This window comes from Haliotis rubra, unplaced genomic scaffold, assembly GCF_003918875.1.
Source record: "Haliotis rubra isolate DU_JTF1 unplaced genomic scaffold, ASM391887v1 Scf144, whole genome shotgun sequence".
In the NCBI taxonomy this organism is placed as follows: Eukaryota; Metazoa; Mollusca; class Gastropoda; order Lepetellida; family Haliotidae; genus Haliotis; species Haliotis rubra.
Window position 1 is genome coordinate 140,857 of NW_025765381.1, and position 21,481 is coordinate 162,337.

The window sequence follows — 21,481 nt, forward strand, 5'->3', positions numbered from 1 at the left end:
ATGAAAGTTGACATCCAATCACGAGTTAAAATTATTCACAAAAGTGGTTTTGAATCCCTTATTTGTCATGCACTTTGCTAATGTTTACAATATGTTTTTACTTCTTACTTATTGGACTTCTACTATTTCAGTTCCTGGTCCCCCTATCATCATCTACTTCCCTGATGTCACCTACTCCTCAGCTAAGATTGTATGGAGCCCACCCTCCGAGCCTAACGGCATCATCACCCGTTACAAGATAGCCTACTTCATCCAAGGGTCAAGTAACATGTCCACAATCGAACTACCATCAGGGGTTCTGATGAATACTGTGTTTGGCCTTGCCAGAGAAACATACTACGTCTTCAGTGTAACAGCCATGACAAGACTTGGATGGGGAGAGACGGCCAATGTCACAGTCTACACTATGAATGACAGGAGTAGGTTTTTTGCTGGTTATTGTTATATAATGCTACAGTGTTAGGAGAACTCGATGCATAATGGAGGACAATGCCACATAATATTTGTGAGAGAGTGATTAGGTCCTGCAAGGTCCTGATTGTCTGTATTATTCATGATTACCAGTACTTTAAGTTAATGATGTTTCACTATATCAAAAACTGGTTTTGAGTGTAAGCTTGCTCTTTTCCATAAGTGTGTCTCTTGCCTCCAGGTCGACCTGACAGACCCTCCAAGCCAACAATTGTTGGCTCTGATGTGACAGCTCGGGAGGTGACTATCAGCTGGAGACCTGGCAATGACAACTACGGCCCACTTCGCAACTACACCATCCAGTATCAGCCCTGCAGTGGGGACTGGACAACCTTTCCTGATGTTGTACACCCTGAAACCACCTCCCATATTGTTTCCAGGTCAGAAGATGCCAGATGAATATGATGGTTTTCAAGTTTTATCCCATTGTCATTACTTTGATTTTATTCTTTGGTAAACCCTCATTTCCTCCATCACTTGTGACTACATTTGGCCATTATGTGGTGGTTTGGGGACATGATCTGTCTCTTGTCAGCTACTGAGATGATGCCATGTCCGGCTCAAGGCAGCCAAATGAGCCTAACTCTGAGCACAAAATTTTGGCAGCAATGCATAGAGCCACAGATTGCAGTCATAACTCATATCTGAATTTGAGCAAGATAAATTGATATTTGACAAAATAAATGAGGGTTCATGGACAGCAGGTGTTGTGGGAGCATCATATGATGTGAGGTCACTAAAATACTGTCAAAAAAAAGAGTAAGAAGGACATGTAACTTTCACTATGGAACGAACTATTTTTAGTTCTAATTACCCGTGAAGGTCCGGGTTAGAATATTGATCTTCAGTAACCCATGCTTGTCGTAAGAGGTGACTAATGGGATCGGATGGTCAGGCTCCCTGAATTGGTTGACACATGTCATTGGTTCCCAATTGTGCAGATCGATGCTCATACTGTTGATCACTGGATTGTCTGGTCCAGACTCAATTATTTACAGACCGCTGCCATATAGCTGGAATATTGCTGATAGCGGCGTAAAACTAAACTCACTCACTCACTTTAATTCTAATTACATTTGCTACGCAGATTACGTCCCAACACCTGTTACAAGTTCCGTGTGTCGGCCACCAATGATGTTGGTACCAGTGACTACAGCAATGCATCTGCTCAAGTCCATACTCTCTCTGCCAGTAAGTCTGAAGTCTTTTCATCATTCCCAACACTTGATGTGGTGGTTCATCAGTATCATCAGCATTGATGTTTGTGACATGGCTTTGATTCCTCATGTGGGTACAACAAGACTGAGCCAAGTCCATTCCTGGTCTCCCAGGAGTAGTATACACAATAGCGGTTCTGTGACATGTCCTTCCCAAGGCCGCAGTTTAAAAATCGAGCCCATGAGGAGTCACTAATCCTGTACCCCCATTGTGTATACTACTACTGAGTTGCATGCAAAATTTGGTGAAAATCGGTCGAATAGTTTCTGAAATATTGACTTTTAAGTGAGCACGGGTCGGTAGGGAAAAGGCAAAATGTCCAACTTTTTGTCGTAATTAAGTCCTAATTACTCTTATGAAGTAATCGAAAGTGTTCCAAATGCTGTTTTGCTATAGCCTAACCATCTGCCGAGATGCATGCAAAATTTCACGAAAATCGGTCAAATAGTTTAGGAAATAATCACTTTTTAGTGAGCATGGGGCCGGTCTGGTGAAAGGCTAACAATCCAACATATTGTCATACTTGCTATATATTATCGAGGCGAGAGGTGTTTTTAGCTGAATGAAACGCAGGTCTCTGAAGTCATCACCTCGCTACCGTCTCGGGGGTTGCTTTGAGCGAGTGCTGTGGACGAGTATAAGTGTGTGTATCTCTCGGCTTCACATGGCCGGCTGACTAGCGAGGCTACAGATGTCTGAAAGTGAATGAAACACATCCTCCGGCAGTTTCCTTTCCGTGTCGTTGTCTCGGTATCACCCAGCGAGCGCTGTGGGTGAGTCGCAGTGTGTGGCTCGGCTCGGCTTGTACAGCCGACTGGGGCTGGCTGGCAATGTATGCACGGCAGGCTGACTAGCGAGGCTACAGATGTCTGAAAGTGAATGAAACACACTTCTCTGCAGTTTCCTCCCCGGGTCCTTGTCTCAGTATCACCGAGCGAGCGCTGTGGGCGAGTCACAGTGTGTGGCTCGGCTCGGATTGTACAACTGACTGGCTGGCAACGTTACATTGATTTTCACTAAATCATACCGCATATCTTGGCAGTTCTCCCGGGTCGACTCGCTGCCGTCTCGGTAGCATTGAGCGATCGCCGTGGACGAGTTGCAGTGTGTATGTCTTGGCTTGGCTATGATGGTGATGCACGGCAGGCTGACTAGCGAGGCCACAGATGTCTGAAAGTGAATGAAACGCATCTCTCGGCAGTTTCCTCCTGTTGTCGTCGTCTCGGTATCACCGAGCGAGCGCTGTGAGCGAGTCGCAGTGTGTGGCTAGGCTCGGCTTATACAGCCGACTGGCTGGCTGGCTGGCTGGCTGGCAACGTTATGTTGATTTTAACTAAATCATACTGCATCTGTCGGCAGTTCCCCCGGGTCGACTCGCTGCCATCTCAGTATCATTGAGCGAGGGATGTGGGCGAGTCGCAGTGTGTATATCTCGGGTCGGCTATTTACCTACAGCTTGCTGAGATGGCTGGCTATGTTATGTTGATGTCCATGAAACAGTTTATTGTGAATCTCTTTCTATGGTTTGTTTGGTTGTCGTAATGAAAGCTTGTCGGGCCTGTTTCTTCCCTTGTTCTATGAATTATTTTTTCTAGTCTTCGCAAATGACGGCGTTTTTACGAGACTTGGTCCGAATCTCTTGTTTCATTCTGTGATATTTTGCGATTTCTGATATCACCAAATGAAACTCTTCTTTGAAGATTTTACAGTCGGTGAGCACGGTGGAAATATGATCGTCTATCTTGTTAACTTTGCTTCGGCTAGAATTCTAATTTCGACGTGTTTCAATGCTTTACGTTGAAGTCTGCGAGGTACGAACTTAAGGGTCAATCCCAACCCTGCCACTCCGGCTGTTATTTCAATGCCTAGCACCACGGGTGCGGCCACGATGGTGGATAATAACCCGATACCTGCTACGCCTAATCCCATGCTGACTGAAACCAGAACGCTGTCAACACCGTCCACGGAATTGACAGCCCTGTGATATTTTTTCTGTAATGTCGACTGCGTATCTCGTTCACGTTCTGGTTGTTGTTTGATCTCGCATACCGTCTACGGTTTCCAGTGTTTTTGCTACTTCATCCACGACTGGGTACAGTCCCATTCTGTATATATACTCTTTTTTTTATAAAAGAGTATTTAATTGGTCCTCAGTCAATGTTTGATGAATATACTTTAAGCTGATGAGGTACAAGTTTTCCTATAAATAAATGGTCTCGAGTTAGATAAAATCCTTTTGAAATATCATAATATGTAGTTTTGCGGTGTGTTTTTTTCCTGGTTGTATATAAATATGACAACGTTTTTGTTGATGGCGATCATGCCAGTGTATTTTTAACCCATGCAGAAGGATTATATCTACTCCGGGGGCATCTCCAAGAAATACTTCGATAATAAGAGTAGAACCTTGTATCACACTGATCCACGAGTCTAGCACATAAGTATATTTTAGTATAAATAACGCTATTTTTTTATCATTGGGGACTAACATGTTAGCCGTTTGATCTGGTAATGGCTTTATACTCTTGTCGACATTCTTCTTCCAGGATTAAACCTACCAAGCAGTATCCCGTTACTTTTTAGCGAGATGCCACAATCATTATTATCCATGATAAGATAGGGGTAGGTCAGGACCAGGTTAATAATCCAGTTTAACTGAGATTTGATGATGACTTCTCATTGTTTGTACACGTCTTGTATGTGCATCACGTACAAGGTGTTTTCCTCGACGGGCAGATCGAATCCTCTCGTGTCCCCGAGATCGGCTAGCGTTACGTTGGGATGATGATGGTTCATCTCGTATATTAATATGTTACGAAATAGTTTTGAATTGGTTATCTGTTAATTCCTCGTACGTGCACTTTAAACCCATGAGATGTATGTTGTCGAGTAGGAAAATTTTGGTGAGCGATAATGTGTCTTCCACGGTCACGGTGACTCCCTGCAGACTGGTTCAGTTCCTCCTGTCGTCTCTAGACTGTCTGGTGAACGCCAACGACCCGAACGACTTCGACATCACCAATCGACGTCGAGACTCGACCTCTGCTGCTGAGGAAGGGCGTCTACCCCTACGAGTACATGGACAACTGGTCCAAGTTCGACAAGACGTTATTGCCTCCCATATATCGCTTTTACAGCAACTTGACCGACTCGACTATCTCACAGGACGATTACGAGCACGCCCTCAACGTGTGGGACAAACTGGGCTGCAAGAATTTGGGTGATTATCACGACCTGTACTTGAAAACCGACGTGCTCCTGTTGGCCGACGTGTTCGAGATATTCAGAAAAATGTGCTCGAAACAGTGGTATTTCTCATCCCCCGGTCTCTCTTGGGACGTCTTGTTGAAAAACTGGCGTGGAGCTGAAACTACTGACGGATTACGACATGCACCTGTTCGTAGAGAATGGTCTGCAAGGTGAATTTCTATGGCCTCCAAACGATACGCCAAAGCCAACAACAAGTACGCGAAAGGCTACGACTGGGCCATGAGTCAGTATCTCCTCACCGAGGGATTCGAATGGGTCGTCTGCCCGTCTGATATCGATGTGAATAGCATCACGCCAGACTTAGAGTACATCTGAGAATTAAACCAATCGCACAACAGCTATCCGCTGGCTCCCGAACGATTGACGGTAAACCCGGACTGGATGTCTGAATATCAACTGACTTGCTGGGAGACAACAAGCCGACGGTCAACATCGAAAAACTCGTGCCGAACTTGATGAACAAAACGAAATACATCGTTCACTATCGCAATCTGCAGCTGTACTTGTCGCTGGGAATGAAACTCACGAAAATACACAGGGCACTCCAGTTCGATCAAGTCCTTGGATGGAGCCCTACATCCGAATGAATACGGACTTAAGAAAGCTGGCCACCAGCGATTTCGAGAAAAACTTATACAAGCTCATGAACAACTCGGTGTTCGGCAAGACAATGGAGAATTTGAGAAAACGCGTTAACTTGAAATAAGTCAGATCCAGCGAGGAAGAAAAACTCAGGAAACTGATCGCCAGCCCGGCGTTCAACCGAAGCAAAATATTTGACGACGACTTGCAGCGCTACACATGAACAAAAGTCACATCAAATTCAACAGGCCCGGTTACGTGGGGATGAGTATCCTAGACTTATCCAAACACTTGATGTACGATTTCTACTACAACGAGCTGAAGAAGCAGTACGGTGACAGATGTGAAGTGCTGTATACGGACACGGATTCCCCGCTGATGGAAATTTGCACCGAGGATGTGTACGAGGACATGAAGAAACACATGCACATGTACGACACCAGCGACTACCCTATAGATCTGAGAATCAACAAGACGTCGCTGTCTCCCATGGACACAAAACGATGAATCACCATCGACGGAGTCACCACTTACTGCGTACGGACACACGCACATTATTATTAAATAATTAAAACCCACATAATACATACATCATGGAGAAAATTTATTACAGCCCGCATGGGTACTGGAAAGGCGGGACGCCATCCCAAAACTTCGCCATAGCCGCTAGAGTCTCGGAAGACCTCGCCAAAGCTTGGTTTAAAAACAAGCCATCTGGCAAGTTTACCTGCCGGCGCCTAGGTACATCCGGAGAAGAAAATTCGACATTTCAACGCCAAATCGCGTTCACCAAGCCGACCTCTTGTTTCTACCTCACGACAGGGTGAGGCTTAAACCTACAAGTCGACGTCGCCAGTCGCTACAAGGAAGCCGAACCGTTGATGACCAAAGATTCAAACGAAGTCGCCAAAGCCTTAGAACGCATATACAAACGCAGTCGCTTGACCCGGTCTGCCGTATTGCAGATCGATCCCGGACATGAGTTCATGGGAGCTGTGTCACAACTGCTGGCCAAGCACAAAGTCCAGGTGAGACGAGGTGTGGTAGGAGCTCACCGAAGGCAAGCCATAGTCGAGAGAGATTCAATTGCGCCTTAGCCGAACATCTGTTCTCACATCAGTACTCGCAGGGTTTAATGGATCCCAAAAACAGAAACACGGAATGGGTCGTACGCTTACCGCGAGTGGTGGATGTCATCAACAATGAAGTCACCAGACTCGTGGGCAAGAGACCCGTCGAAGCCATCAAAATGAAATCTGTCGAATCGTCGTCGGCAGCGGCACGTCGTGATAAAACAGAAAACATTACCGGACCGTGTCAGCGTTAGGTACTTGTACCAGCCGGGAGAAAACGCGCCACCGATCCGATATAGTCCATGAAAAAGTACAATGTAGACCTTGTCGACATAAAAAAAGGTGAACCGAACTTGTACTACTTGAAAGACGGACCGCCGAGAGCATTCGTCAGAGAGGAGTTGATGATCTTACCTCACGACATAGTCCCTTACACATCACCCACCGTGTGATGATAGTTTCTCGTCATGATTTTTTTATCAGTCTTGCATGCCTATTTTTCTGCTTAATGTAGCCAAGCCAAGAGAGACACACGCACACTCACTGCGACTCGTCTGCCCACAGCTCTCGGAGGCGACCTGTGCTCACTTAAAAGTCAATATTTCAGAAACTATTCGACCGATTTTCATCAAATTTTGCATGCAACTCAGCAGTAGTATACACAATTGGGGTACGGGATGAGGGACTCCTCAAGGGCTCAATTTAAAAACTGAGGCCTTGGGAAGGACATGTCACAGAACCGCTATTGTGTATACTACTCCAGGTGATGGAAGACCTATGCGTTCTTCATTAACTTTAATACAAATTTGAAATGTGACCCATGTGAATGAAAAAGACACAACAAAATCAGTTTTGTATTTTTGGAGAATCGAGGTTGATTATATTTTGAACACAGTGTGATGACAATTCTTATCAAAAGAGAGGAACAATGATTTTAAAATCTTGAATACACAATTACCGTTTTCTGTTCTCTGAGGAATATCAAATAAAGGGAAAGGAAAATTACATCAGTTTTTGAAATAAGGATTATTAAAGAGAAATTCCAATCGTGTTGCAGAACCTGAAGGAGCACCAAGGAACTTGAAGGTGCTAGCAGTGACCACAACCTCGATCAATGCAACTTGGGAGGTAAGGGCTATGATGAAAAGCATGTTGTATTACCTGACCGATGTACTTAAGGAAGAGTTTAATAACGATTTTGGCATGAATATGAAAATATGTGTATAATCATTAGAATCAATACAGACAATGCCTTTCTACTAGCTGGTTAATGGTTTTGAATGCCCAGTGGATATTCATGGGGAGAATGGGTCTCCAGGATGTATGCCAGTTTGAAGTCGACAATTCCCCACATTTCATGTTCTTTAATTTGTCATCAGCTTGAAAAAATCTAATCATGTTTCTGTTACAGCAACATGTAATCTTAGTGACGTCAGGTCATCATGTCATAAATATTGTTTCTCAACTTAACCTGTTGCATTTCCAAGCCGGCCAGGAAAGTTACTTGGAACAGTAAGGAAATTGAGTACAGGCTCCGATACAAAGCTCGTACAGCTAGGCTTTGGAGTTACCGTTTTGTGATTGGAAAGTTTGTAATGATGGAAGACTTGGTTCGTGGAAATACCTATGAACTTGGAATCCAGGCCCTGAACTCAAATGGCAGTGGCCCATGGGGGAAAAGCATGTTCATTATCCTTGAACTCGGTATGGCCAACTCTGCATGAGTATAGTGTGATATGGCTGTCGTAGTTGACGCATGAGCTTGTTGTGTACATTCCTGTTGTTGATATGTTTTGTGAATTATATAATCCATTGTTTTTCATTTTAAGTAACATTTGTGCATTTGGTGACATTTGATGTATATGTATATATACATACTTATATTTGTGAACTGGACAATTAGATTGTGATAATATGATCCCATGGTTCATAAAACAAAAATAAAGTATGCTTATTAAGTTCATTTTGGTTGATTTAGTATACCCTTAAAAAAAACCTCTCAGAACTCTGGTATCCCTGTTTTACAAAATGGCACCAGAAGGATTTTAGGTCTGTTTCATCAATATAACAGTGGGGTGAGATGCATGTAGATCAATACATTTACCTTTGTTATTCTGTATGCAAATGAAAATGATGTTAATGGGGGCCATGACTGAGTATGATGTCCTTCGTTTGATCGAGATATTCAAACCCACTTTGTCTGCTAAGTCAAAACATGTAATGTATTTCAACCTAGAAGTGTGTGTCTTAGTTTCACATCGGACAGTTTAACAAGTATTATCAAGTATCAAAATCTATCAAAATGTTGTAGACCTAGACTAGAAAAGGACGCCATTGTCCTTAATGCCACCTTAACGCAGAACCAGTAACATATCTTGTTCCGTGGATTGTGTCTAGTTGTCCAGTTTACTCAAATTCATCACTGAAGACTTAAAATGTCGTGTATATTTTTGGAAATTATCCTTCTGTTGTGGCGTTGTAGACAGTTACAGTGAAATTTTGATTTGAAAAAAAAAAATCATTAAAAAAGAAATTATCCAAAACAAGATACAACAAAAAGGCAAGATGTGGAATCGTACAGGATTGCGCCAGCTGGGACAGCCCCACTCCATCTCTGCTGTTGTCTATCATGTAACCGGTCCTTGCTAGGTGTTGTCATGTGTACCCACACTGCTTTTTTTGTTGTCCAGCAACCTGAACGGAACACGTGGAACGGCCAGATTGTAGGCTATAATATCCAGTACCGCCAGCTCCAACTCCCAGACTATCAGGAGGAGTCAGTACCGTTTGAACAAAATAGTATACTTCTCCAGAATCTCATAGTGTCGATGCACTACGAAGTGCGAGTCCTGGCCTTCAACGGGATAGGTCAGGGCCCACCTAGTACCCCCGCGACAATATACGTTGGAGAAGCTGGTAAGATCTGTGTAATGCTTCCTTCAATCTGTGTTGCCTGTAGTCACTGTAACAGGAAGACAACACTGTCATGTCCTTCACAATACATTTACACAGCAAATCATTATTTATGGAATCTCTGAATTTAATGTAATATCATCTTTGAGGAGTCAGAAAGTAATCGTTGAAGCTATGGCCGTTGCATGATCCGTTTTAAACACTTTACTTTGGTAAATCTATGCACACTTTTTACTTTTACTCTGTAGTTGTGGCATATCATTATTTCACATCACAACCGTATTATCAACTGTCTTTTCCAGACAGTGCTTTCACATTTATTTTGCATATGCCTGCTTTGTGTGCTATTTAACATTTTGTTTTCAATGATGATCCTGCTTCACTTCTCTGTTGTCTTCAGGAGCGTACAACTTGCTTGTCAGAATCTGCTATGATAGGTTTTAATCCCAGATTAGCTCTGATCCTTGGTCTGTAAGCATCATTAAAGGGAAAACTATGTGACCTTCTTCACTATGAGTTTTACTCCCACATTATGGCAGCATAGCATGGTATAACTGAAATACTACTAAATGGAGATCAGTATTTACTGTCTTTGACATCCTCTGTATTTCTCTATCACAGAAACTTACTGGAAGCAACATTAATGCTTCCATGGTGATTCAAGCTTAGAATTGCTACCCCAGGACTCTCAGTTGAGGGATATACCCTGTAGATTGTGTGGTAGGGCTTGGTGACTTCATTGAGCTTGTGTCACCATATTCCGACGGGAATCATCATTCACAATATCAATCACCAGATTATCTGGAGGACTTGATTATTTATATGCTGCTGTCATTATAGCTGGAATATTGCTGTATGTGGAGTTTAACAAGAAACAAGCAAAAAACTCAGTCTTATTCAGTCTCAAATATACCACGTCTTATCAAGGAAGCTGCTTCAAATGTTTTGGAGATTAGATGATACCGTTCCTCTGTCCTACATGGCTTCTCATGATGTGTCTATTACAGCACCAACAGCACCACCCTCTAATGGACGAGTCACTGCCCAGAGCTCTTCAGTGCTTGTTGTGTCTTGGAACGCTCCACCTCCCAACACACAAAATGGAGGTCTCTCCGGTTATAAGGTATCATATATGGATAGCATCACTATATATCAGTGATGCTATATGTTAACACCTTCTGTTGTAATGTATACCAATCATACACAGCATTGGCTGTGCAGTTTTATGTTTTTGTAGAGCAGGTGTGCAACAGGCACACAACAATAAATGGTTTTAACATATGTTATATTTGAGATTACACTTTCTTAGTAAAGTACAGATTCTAGTACTTTTTTGGAGTTGAGCCCCCAAAAGTACTAGAATCTGTACTTTACTAAGAAAGTGTAATCCCAAATATAACATACGTTACATTTGACCACTTTCTAAAATGGCATTGTGTATTTCAATAAATGGTTTTGATGAAAAGTTGTAAACTGGGAATGGCATTGTTAAGGATAAGACCTTTTCCTGAATTTAGTCAAGAGTGGAAGCTGTCAAGTCAGCTGTCCAGTTGAATGAAGCACTAGTGGTATCCATGCTATTGATTAGAATGCTGTCATGCTGTTACATGACTGAGATGTTGAAGGAGTCATCAACCCCAACCCACCTAATTCTGTGTGTTACCTGCAGGTGCTGTACTGGCTGAATGGGACTCTGCCGTCTGCTGCGCAGCAGATCATTGTGGTTGAGCGCACGGCCTCGCTGACCAATCTGGAGACATTCTCCACCTACTACATGACAGTACAGGCCTACAACCTGGCCGGCGAGGGGCCCAAGACTGCGGTATTTAGTGGGAGGACACTGGAAGGAAGTATGTTACTGTATCCATGATCACCCACATGTCATATTAGGTGGGGGCGGTGGGGTAGCCTAATGGTTAAAGCGTTGGCTCGTCACGCCGAAGACCCGGGTTCGAATCCCCACATGGGCACAATGTGTGAAGCCCATTTCTGGTGTCCCCTGCCGTGATGTTGCTGGAATATTGCTAAAAGCGGCGTAAAACCAAACTCAGTCAGTCAGTCATATGAAGTGTGTGCGTGCGTGCTTGCGTGGCTGCGTTCATGCGTGCTTGGTTGATTCAACTCATGTTATTCCATTGGGTAGAAGGGCTCATGATGTCAGTGACTGGTCTGGCCCACACTCTGCTGTCTTTAGCTGAATTGTTGGTGCCTATCACAAACAAACAAACACCATGTGTCATAGTGTCATTAGATTTGTCATCAAAAGCCTGTGACTAGTTTACCCTACAGATAGACAGGTGATATTTAAGTTATATAGGTGATATGTTATGAGTATTGGTATATCATTGTGACCAATGGTAGATAAATGATGTTCCTGTGAACAAGTCTATGAACCTGTGATGGTATCTCTGACATCTTAAACCAGTAGTTAAGTTTTAAATGTAGTTTTTATGAACATGTGTGTTGCTTTCAGTCCCAGGTCAGCCTGGCCCCCTTAGGTTTACCAACATCACCCTGACAAAGATGACAGTGAAGTGGTCTGCACCAGCCCGCCCCAATGGTGTCATCCTCAACTACGAACTGGTGTACTTCCTACAGAAAGCAGATGGAGGTAAGCAGTGGTTTACCTCAACTTATAATTGTGGGAAGGATCCATGGGACCTAGAAAGGGACTGTTGGAGCCAATATTTCAACCCATTCAGTGGAATTGATACCATCCCTTTTGCAATGTTATACGAAAAAAAGATAGCTTTGACCTTGACGTGTACCTTGTTACTCTAACAGAGACAAAGCTGGTGAAATTGACCCTGGATGGCAGTCAGCACCACATCACCATAGACAGCCTGGATGAGAACAGCAGCTACACCTTCCAAGTCAGCGCCAAGACTGCCAAGGGCCCTGGCAGCAAAACCAATGGCACTGTCACCACCGGACCTCAGCCAGGTGAGTGTCTCATGAAGGTGGCCACTTTCTTTGGACAAACTTATTCAGGGGAAGGTGTGAGGTAGTGTTGCCTTAAAGCACATCACTTACTCAAGACAAACTCAGCTCTTGCAAAGTGTAGAGTAGCTGTGCCTTAAAGCAAACCAACCTGTGAAGGTCCGGGTTAGAATGAACCTTCAGTAACCCATGCTTGTCGTAAGAGGCGACTAACGGGATTGGGTGGTCAGGCTCACTGGCTTGGTTGACACATGTCATAGGTTCCCAATTGTGCAGATCCATGCTCATGCTGTTGATCACTGGATAGTCTGGTCCAGACTCGATTATTTACAGATTGCCGCCATGTAGCTGGAATACATGCTGAGTGCTGCGTAAAACTAAACTCACTCACTCACCCACTTAAAGCAAACCATAAGACAATCTTATCTAGTTCAGCGTGTTGGATAGCTTTGAGCTAGGTATGTCAGACTCTTTAACCAATTAATATGCAATACCAGTGCAAGGAGAGTTTGAGATGGCCCTTGTGTTCCCCCTGTGAACAAACAATCCACATGTACTTAGGAAGGTGTACATGTGTGGCTTAGGGACCTCAGAATGTACAGTGTAAATAGGTCGTGTGATGGGTATTGTACCGTGGACATGAAAATGAAACCAAGGACCAATCTTGGGTTTGTGTGATGTGTCATATTTTCCAAACTAACCGTACATACCTCTTTCCTCCAGGCTCCCCTGCATCCCCAAGTGCCCCCACTTTGGAGGAAAAGGAAAAATCAGTCATCCTTACATGGGTTAATGGGGCTGAAGGCAACACGCCCATATATGGCTACATGATTCAGGCCAAAGCAGAAGGTTGGTGCTGAGATGGATGTAACTACTGGATTACCTCTACATGTTTGAATTGCAAGACTTTGAAGCAGTTACATTTGTGACATGGTGCATAATGTACTAAATTTAGATTAAGTATGTTCCATACAAATGCAAATATTTTGAAACTTAATGCAGTTAATTGTGCGACAGGATTTAAGTGCACAAACTGATGGGACCAAACTGATAGTGTGGACAACAATGTAAGGAACAAATAGGGATGTTTATGATCCCTTTCTCTGTCTACACACACATAGACACACATACTTCTGTGCCCTTGTAGTATCTGACATTACTCAACATCTCACCCATGTTTTAATGTAAGAACAAGCTTGTTCATAGCAGTTTATATATTTATGATCTTGTTTGAAGGTAATGAGAAGTACCGTACAATCATGCAGAAGAACTCCAGAGAGCCTACAGCCCTAGTAAGCTTCCAGAACCTCACCCCCAACACAGAGTACACATTCCGTGTCATCGCAATCAACTCCAATGGAATCAGTTCCCCAAGTGCACCCTCTGCCCTAAGGCGTACCCCTGGTCCAGGTAAGTCCATAGAACGGTGGTCTCTATTGTTTGTTTTTATTGAGATTATTGCACTTTGCTGTTCTCCCAGTGGTAAATAGTTCCAAGGTTAAATAGTTCCCCGTTACAGTATATGGTCGATTCCAACGAAAAGTGTACACATCATGTTTGGGCCCATAACATTTTAGCATTACTACCTTCACTTATTACAGGGTGCCCATCACATTGGCACAAGTGAGACGATTCGTGCTATATATAACATGACTATTTTTAATTAAAAATTATGCTTATGGGAGGCAAAAACAGGCCATTTTTATTCAATTTGACTTTTATTTACAAATGTTTTGTTGAAAACATGTGTGTTAAATACTAATCAAACTGGATGAACAGAAGTTTATTAATCTGATTGCCAAATATTTCATGAATAAATCCCCTGAAATGATTTTGTCTAGGGCTTAATTCGTAATTTTGGTATTTTGTTTTCAAGTGGTATTTTTTTGCGTTACTACGAATACAGTTTTCAGTGACACTGTCAATTTATGTAAATGCAACGCAAGGTTATGTTTTGTATTACTTTTTACAGCATTAAAGTACTCAAATGCAATGGCGTTACATAATATTTCTTACAGGTAATAATCTGAAAAATTGTCAGAAAATCAAAGTCTGAGTTGGTTAAAAAAAATCACGTTACCTACAAATACCATTAAATATGTTGCTTTTTCCACAAATGAACACATTAGTGAATGATATCCTGAACTGAAGTGCAAAAGGCCACAATATATAAGTGTGCTACATCTGAACATTTTCTGTGCTGTTTTTACGAAGATATCACACAAAATAACCTGTATTCGTAAGTAAATTTTAACTCCCAAATGTTACCTACAAGTACCAACAACTGATCACATTCAAATAGATTGGTGGAATGACAACACATGACATGTGTTCTATTTGGAAGTCATCATAGATGAGACCAGACAACATATTGGTGATTAGTAAGTGTATTTTACATTTTCTGCAAGAATGTTATATAAATAAACCCATGCCACAATAACATAGGATGCATATGACACCTTTTACAACTAACCAACTTTAATTTTAGTGAGGTCTTATTATTGTAAAAAAAGGCCTCAGACTGCAAGTGGAATTGACATGGGGGCTCAAATTGGTAAGACATGGTGTCCCACTGGGATTTTCCTGGTTGTGGCTCACGGCATTTGTGGATAACATGTATTTGTTGTTAACAAAATGAAATAGAGAACACAATACGCTGCTATAACATAATTTATAATGAAGACAATTTTTGCAGATCATAAAACTGATTAGGTACGCAGTACTGCCTATTAATAGATTGAAATGGTTCCTTGGAATTCCAAATGGCTACGTAAATGAGCGTTCAATAAAAATGTTCTATTCAGGGATGCACTGCAGTTCGTGGTTTAGACTTTATTATAGTGATATATAATGAATTCTTTTTGATTGAAATGTCAGAAAACAAGTTGATCTTGGTGATAAAAGTAAAAGTTTGCATGATATCACAGGATAAACGGTAGATTCGTAGGTAACGTGTATTCGTTGGTAACATTCCGAATTTGTAGGTAACATCAATCAGTGTGTTTGAAGTTGTATGTCTTGTTCAGGGCTGTCACCGATGCACTTGCAAACATAGGAGAATTGAGATTGTAGTAGAAGTAAGTTGCATGGGTTTAGTAATTAGATTTGTCAAAGGTATGTCTTATTCGTAGGTAACTCGTTTTTGTAGTTAAAACTTTCTGTAAATATCTATCTAATAGCAATTGTCATTGCAAAATGTGGGTAATTAAAGCAGAGTTATAGTTCAGTAAGACGTATAATGTATTGATTGTTTTAATGACATGTTTATCTGTACATAATTTTATATGGTATATGGTAATAGTTCAAGCGTTTTGAACATTTGGTAAATAAAATTTCAGATGTAATGATTTTAGTTCAATTTCTATACTTCTCATCAACAGTTTAGACTCACTAGTGTAAATATAGCCACATACTTCAGGCGACTGTTTTAAACTAAATTTTGCAAAATATTCCATACTGTTTAAAGGTATTGTTTACACATGAACTGATGTATTGTAAAACAAATTCGTAACATTGAAAAGATTATTGTCATGAGTTCAATAAATGATAAAAATCAGTGAAAATTGGTGAATTCTGAACAAAACTCTACACCAAAACGCAGCTGTTCACATGTACGATATTTGCACATGCTTTTCAGCAAATCAATACATGTTCCTCGTGCAATTCATCTGCATAAGGTTTGCAGTTAGTTCCCCAAAGTTAGTGGAGAAATCAATCTTCGATGTGACCACACACACACACATGCGCGCGCACTCTGTTTTGGACACCTTGTACCCAACTGTGTCCACTTTTCGTTGGAATCGACCATATATGTCTCCTTTTGGGAATTAAGGAACAGAATAGTTTGATGTACTCTCTTCTTGTGTCCTGTCTGGCTGTGAACTACTGTTCTGATGGCCCAGGTTGAGATAATGGCCATATCACTTTAAACAACATTTACCATTTCTATCATTATCCATTAGTAGAGTTTCAGTTGATATTTAATTGACATTGATTCAGATTTCATACCAACATTCAAGGTGAAATTAATCAACAGAGTAATAAAATGTACATGGATACAGATTTTGTATCCAATGTCTGTCGGTACCATTTGGGTTTATAGAATTGCAAACATGTTTGGTAGCACACATTATGCTGATACACTTTTATGTTAATTTAATGAAATATTATATAACTCACTGTTTTGATCTGTGGTTTTACAGTTTACAGGTGGCAGATACCATTGTTCCCAATTTCTGTACACCATCATTCCATCCCAAAGTCACATTCCACCAGCCCATTCATTAACTGATTTTGAGCATTTGTTTGTTCCAGCTCAGAGTTGTGAGTTTTTCTACCAGTATTAGCAACTCCTCTTTCTTTTTCCTTTCCTTTTCTGTGAAATTCTGTTTGGTATTGATGTGTGTATGCATATTAGTGAAGAGGATTTCTTCACTGTTGTATTGAGGTAATCCCATCATCAGCATTACTTCAAGGTGGAAACAGTAGGTTGGCTCCAAGAGCTTGCATAACCACCATCCTTTCTTTAGATGTGTAGCTTACCAGTCATTTTGTTGCAGATCCTTGTGAAAGTTTCTGTAAAGACGCTTAGTATTTTATACCTGGTTCTGTAAGGCCTTATAGCTTTATTATAGCTGTCTGTGGTATTTAAATCAGTCTCTTACCTGTTATCAAAGGAGGAGGTTTTCTGAGATAAGTTCATGTGTATTATCTAATGTTCAAGAGGTGAGCTTTCACTGAGAAAAACTGTTCATCCCTCCTGCACAGTATGAGCTTACCTAGGTTTCTGCATGGTTTGGATGTACATATTTTCAGTGTCAAACTATCAGTTTCCTGAAGAAAGTGAAGTTAACATTTGTTTAATTAAATAACTGCTAAGAATATCCTTTTTGGAAAAAAATGAAATTTAAAATTTTTATACTTACTTCTTCCAATTGTCACAGAGGTAAACTGAAGTCAGGTGTATAATGTATTTCGAATAACCTTATTCATTCATGCAGTCATTTCAGATTAATCTTTAATGTTAAGATTACATGATAAACAGCTTTTCCATTGGATGAGAGGTCAGTCACTTGACATGGAAACTGATGTTCATAGATTTATCCCCTCACTTCTATCGAGTCAGACATTTGGAAGTCTTGCCTTTGATGTAAATGTATTAAAACGCACTGTCACTGAGACTGACTGACTGATTTAGTTCCTAAGACAATTTATTCATGGTATTGTTTCAATCTATATGTTGTAACCCAAGAACAAATTATGTTCCGGTAGAGCAAGATGAGTCTACATATGCTCTTGTAGATGTCCTTTTGATGAATTATTTCAGTCTGTGTTACAGTTAGTTGTTGTATGGCTGTCAGTGTAAACAGTCACATGTACTCAATGACGCTGGGTAGTACATCCCTTGAGGTGTGTACCTTCATAGTGTGAGGGCCAACCATTTCCTGATTGTTGTTGCATGCTCAACATTAATACAGATAAACCCTCACTTGATGGAGGTTCACAAAGTGAAAGGCAAATGAATGAATGAAGAAATGAACAACCAACATGAATGAACGAACGAATGAACGATCGAATGAATGACTTTGCAAACCAGTTGATAATAAATGTATGCCTGCTGACTTTTACATGTGCTCATAACATTCCTAATTACATAGAGAACAGCTGCTGTAACACTACCAAGAATTTGCATGGAAGCCTCATAGCCCAATGACGTCAGCTTACCTGCCTATATAGGCTGTATCATGTATTATGGGGCAGATTGTCATTCAAGACCTGGAACCTGATAATGTGACTGAATGATAAGTAGTTAGGATTACATGTGACATGTAAAATATGGATAAGATTGTCTGACAAATAAGTTTGTTTAACTGAAACTTGATTTTGTCTGTCGCTAGTAAATGAATCTTTTGTTGTGGTATTATTATTTTAGGCATCAAGAATGCATGGCTTGAAGTTGAAACTTCAAGTGGGAATTGTAGTCTTTATGTTCAAAAGATTTGAAGACTTTAATTGGGAGTAGTTTCCTTTCCATCATTTTCACTAAACTTCTGTAATGCAAACCAGTATATCAATGGCTCCTCTCCTTATAGAAAATACAAATCATTAAGTGACAAAACATGTTTCTGGAGCTGCATAGATAATGTTGTGATTTGCTTGATCTAATGTTGCACAACATGTATGCAGTATTAATATGTGTGTGTCTGATATAGTTTGCACTCAATTCTTTCTTTTCATGCACACTTGGTTAGGTAGCTCTTGCACACCCTCTGTCATAGTTGTAGAAGTCTGACGTCATGAGATACTAAAGTGATTTGGGTCAGTTTGAATAAGAATATAAGAACATAGTTGGAAATACAATTTTGTGATAGTAACTGGAAGCACATGTAAGTCAGATGAACTGTCACCATTCATCATTTTCTCTGTTGAATGACAGGAACACCTACACAAGTGCTATGATGTAACATACTTTGTTCCACAGTAACAGTGTGATAAACTATGATATAAATGTACACCTTTGCTGTGTTTGTGTGACAGCTGTAATTATCCATGCCATAAAACAGGCCCTACATGGGCTGAGATTGTCTACTTGACCATGACTTGATGCTCTTTGCTCCCAGCTGTAGCAGCAGTAGGCAAACCCTTCCACTCCGAGTGGTGGTTCTTGGTCATCATTGCCCTCACCGGAGTCATCGTCATCCTTATCATCATCTCCTTGCTTTGCCTCATCGGACGAAGGAAGAACACTAAAGGTATATAAGATAGAGTAGGGATACATAACTGTTTAGATCTTGACATGATTCTGTCATACATGAAAACATGAGTAATATCGGTTTGGTTTTTTTCAGGACTGGTGTTGCCACTGTTTTAAGTGATCCATTCACATAATTTTACTGTTGGTTTACTTTTAGGACCTTGACATTCTCTTTCAGTCTATAGATGGTTATTCTCTGGTGTTGACGATTAATATTGTCTGGTGGGTATCATGTGACAAGTATGGGTGTAAGGTGACCAGTATGGTAATATGGGGTTCCGGTGATCAGTATGGGTGTAAGGTGACCAGTATGGGTGTAAGGTGACAAGTATGGGTATAAGGTGACAAGTATGAGTGTGAGGTGACCAGTATGGTAATGTGGGGTTCCGGTGATCAGTATGGGTGTAAGGTGACAAGTATGGGTATAAGGTGACAAGTATGGGTGTAAGGTGACAAGTATGGGTGTAAGGTGACCAGTATGGTAATGTGGGGTTTCGGTGATCAGCATGGGTGTGTGGTGACAAGTATGGGTGTGAGGTGACCAGTATGGGTGTAAGGTGATCAGTATGGTAATGTGGGGTTTCGGTGATCAGTATGGGTGTAAGGTGACCAGTATGGGTGTAAGGTGACCAGTATGGGTGTAAGGTGACAAGTATGGGTGTAAGGTTACCAGTATGGTAATGTGGGGTTCCGGTGACCAGTATGGGTGTATGGTGACAAGTATGGGTGTAAGGTGACAAGTATGAGTGTAAGATGACCAGTATGGTAATGTGGGGTTCCGGTGACCAGTATGGGTGTATGGTGACAAGTTTGGGTATAAGGTGACAAGTATGGGTGTAAGGTGACAAGTATGGGTGTAAGGTGACCAGTATGGTAATGTGGGGTTCCGGTGACCAGTATGGGTGTATGGTGACAAGTATGGGTGTAAGGTGACAAGTATGGGTGTAAGGTGACCAGTATGGTAATGTGGGGTTCCGGTGACCAGTATGGGTGTATGGTGACAAGTTTGGGTATAAGGTGACAAGTATGGGTGTAAGGTGACAAGTATGGGTGTAAGGTGACCAGTATGGTAATGTGGGGTTCCGGTGACCAGTATGGGTGTATGGTGACAAGTATGGGTGTAAGGTGACAAGTATGAGTGTAAGGTGACCAGTATGGTAATGTGGGGTTTCGGTGATCAGTATGGGTGTAAGGTGACAAGTATGGGTGTAAGGTTACCAGTATGGTGATGTGGGGTTCCGGTGATCAGTATGGGTGTATGGTGACAAGTTTGGGTATAAGGTGACAAGTATGGGTGTAAGGTGACAAGTATGGGTGTAAGGTGACCAGTATGGTAATGTGGGGTTCCGGTGACCAGTATGGGTGTATGGTGACAAGTATGGGTGTAAGGTGACAAGTATGAGTGTAAGATGACCAGTATGGTAATGTGGGGTTCCGGTGACCAGTATGGGTGTATGGTGACAAGTTTGGGTATAAGGTGACAAGTATGGGTGTAAGGTGACAAGTATGGGTGTAAGGTGACCAGTATGGTAATGTGGGGTTCCGGTGACCAGTATGGGTGTATGGTGACAAGTATGGGTGTAAGGTGACAAGTATGAGTGTAAGGTGACCAGTATGGTAATGTGGGGTTTCGGTGATCAGTATGGGTGTAAGGTGACAAGTATGGGTGTAAGGTTACCAGTATGGTGATGTGGGGTTCCGGTGATCAGTATGGGTGTATGGTGACCAGTATGGGTGTAAGGTGACCAGTATGGGTGTAAGGTGACCAGTATGGGTGTAAGGTGATCAGTATGGTAATGTGGGGTTCCGAGATCAGTATGGGTGTAAGGTGACAAGTATGGGTGTAAGGTGACCAGTATGGGTGTAAGGTGACCAGTATGGGTGTAAGGTGATCAGTATGGTAATGTGGGGTTCCGGTGATCAGTATGGTCGTAAGGTGACCAGTATGGGTGTAAGGCAACCAGTATGGGTGTAAGGTGACAAGTATGGTAATGTGGGGTTCCGGTGACCAGTATGGGTGTAAGGTGACATGTATGGGTGTAAGGTGAAAACATGAGGGAAAATGGACCGGAGTTGGTTTGAGATCTCAAATATTGGTATCAGGTTACAGTATGGGTGTGAGTTGACCAGGGCGGATGAGTATAGTGGTAAGGTGCCTTGTCTTAAGGTTAGGTCTTTGCGTGAGAGATTTCTAATTCTAATTCATATTTTCTCATGTGTATAATATATATCTGATTAGAAATATACCAGAAATACTTTA

The 21,481-nt window shown here is 41.6% G+C and overlaps 1 protein-coding gene and 1 long non-coding RNA gene across 2 annotated transcripts in view; both read left to right on the top strand.

Annotated features, from left to right (window-relative positions):
* The window catches only part of LOC124269320 (protein sidekick-2-like), a 75,659-nt gene that overhangs the window by 47,993 nt on the left and 6,185 nt on the right, over positions 1-21,481 (top strand). Inside the window, 13 exon segments of the mRNA XM_046704332.1 lie at positions 132-419; positions 653-851; positions 1,559-1,662; positions 7,672-7,742; positions 9,305-9,530; positions 10,535-10,650; positions 11,197-11,377; positions 12,001-12,138; positions 12,312-12,470; positions 13,191-13,316; positions 13,704-13,877; positions 16,782-16,790; positions 19,088-19,219. Of these exon segments, the coding sequence (XP_046560288.1) occupies positions 132-419; positions 653-851; positions 1,559-1,662; positions 7,672-7,742; positions 9,305-9,530; positions 10,535-10,650; positions 11,197-11,377; positions 12,001-12,138; positions 12,312-12,470; positions 13,191-13,316; positions 13,704-13,877; positions 16,782-16,790; positions 19,088-19,219 (1,923 nt within the window).
* Positions 19,584-20,354, top strand: LOC124269321. The gene is made up of 4 exons (XR_006896490.1): positions 19,584-19,690; positions 19,759-19,886; positions 20,043-20,170; positions 20,239-20,354. It is a non-coding gene; the product is annotated as an uncharacterized LOC124269321 (long non-coding RNA).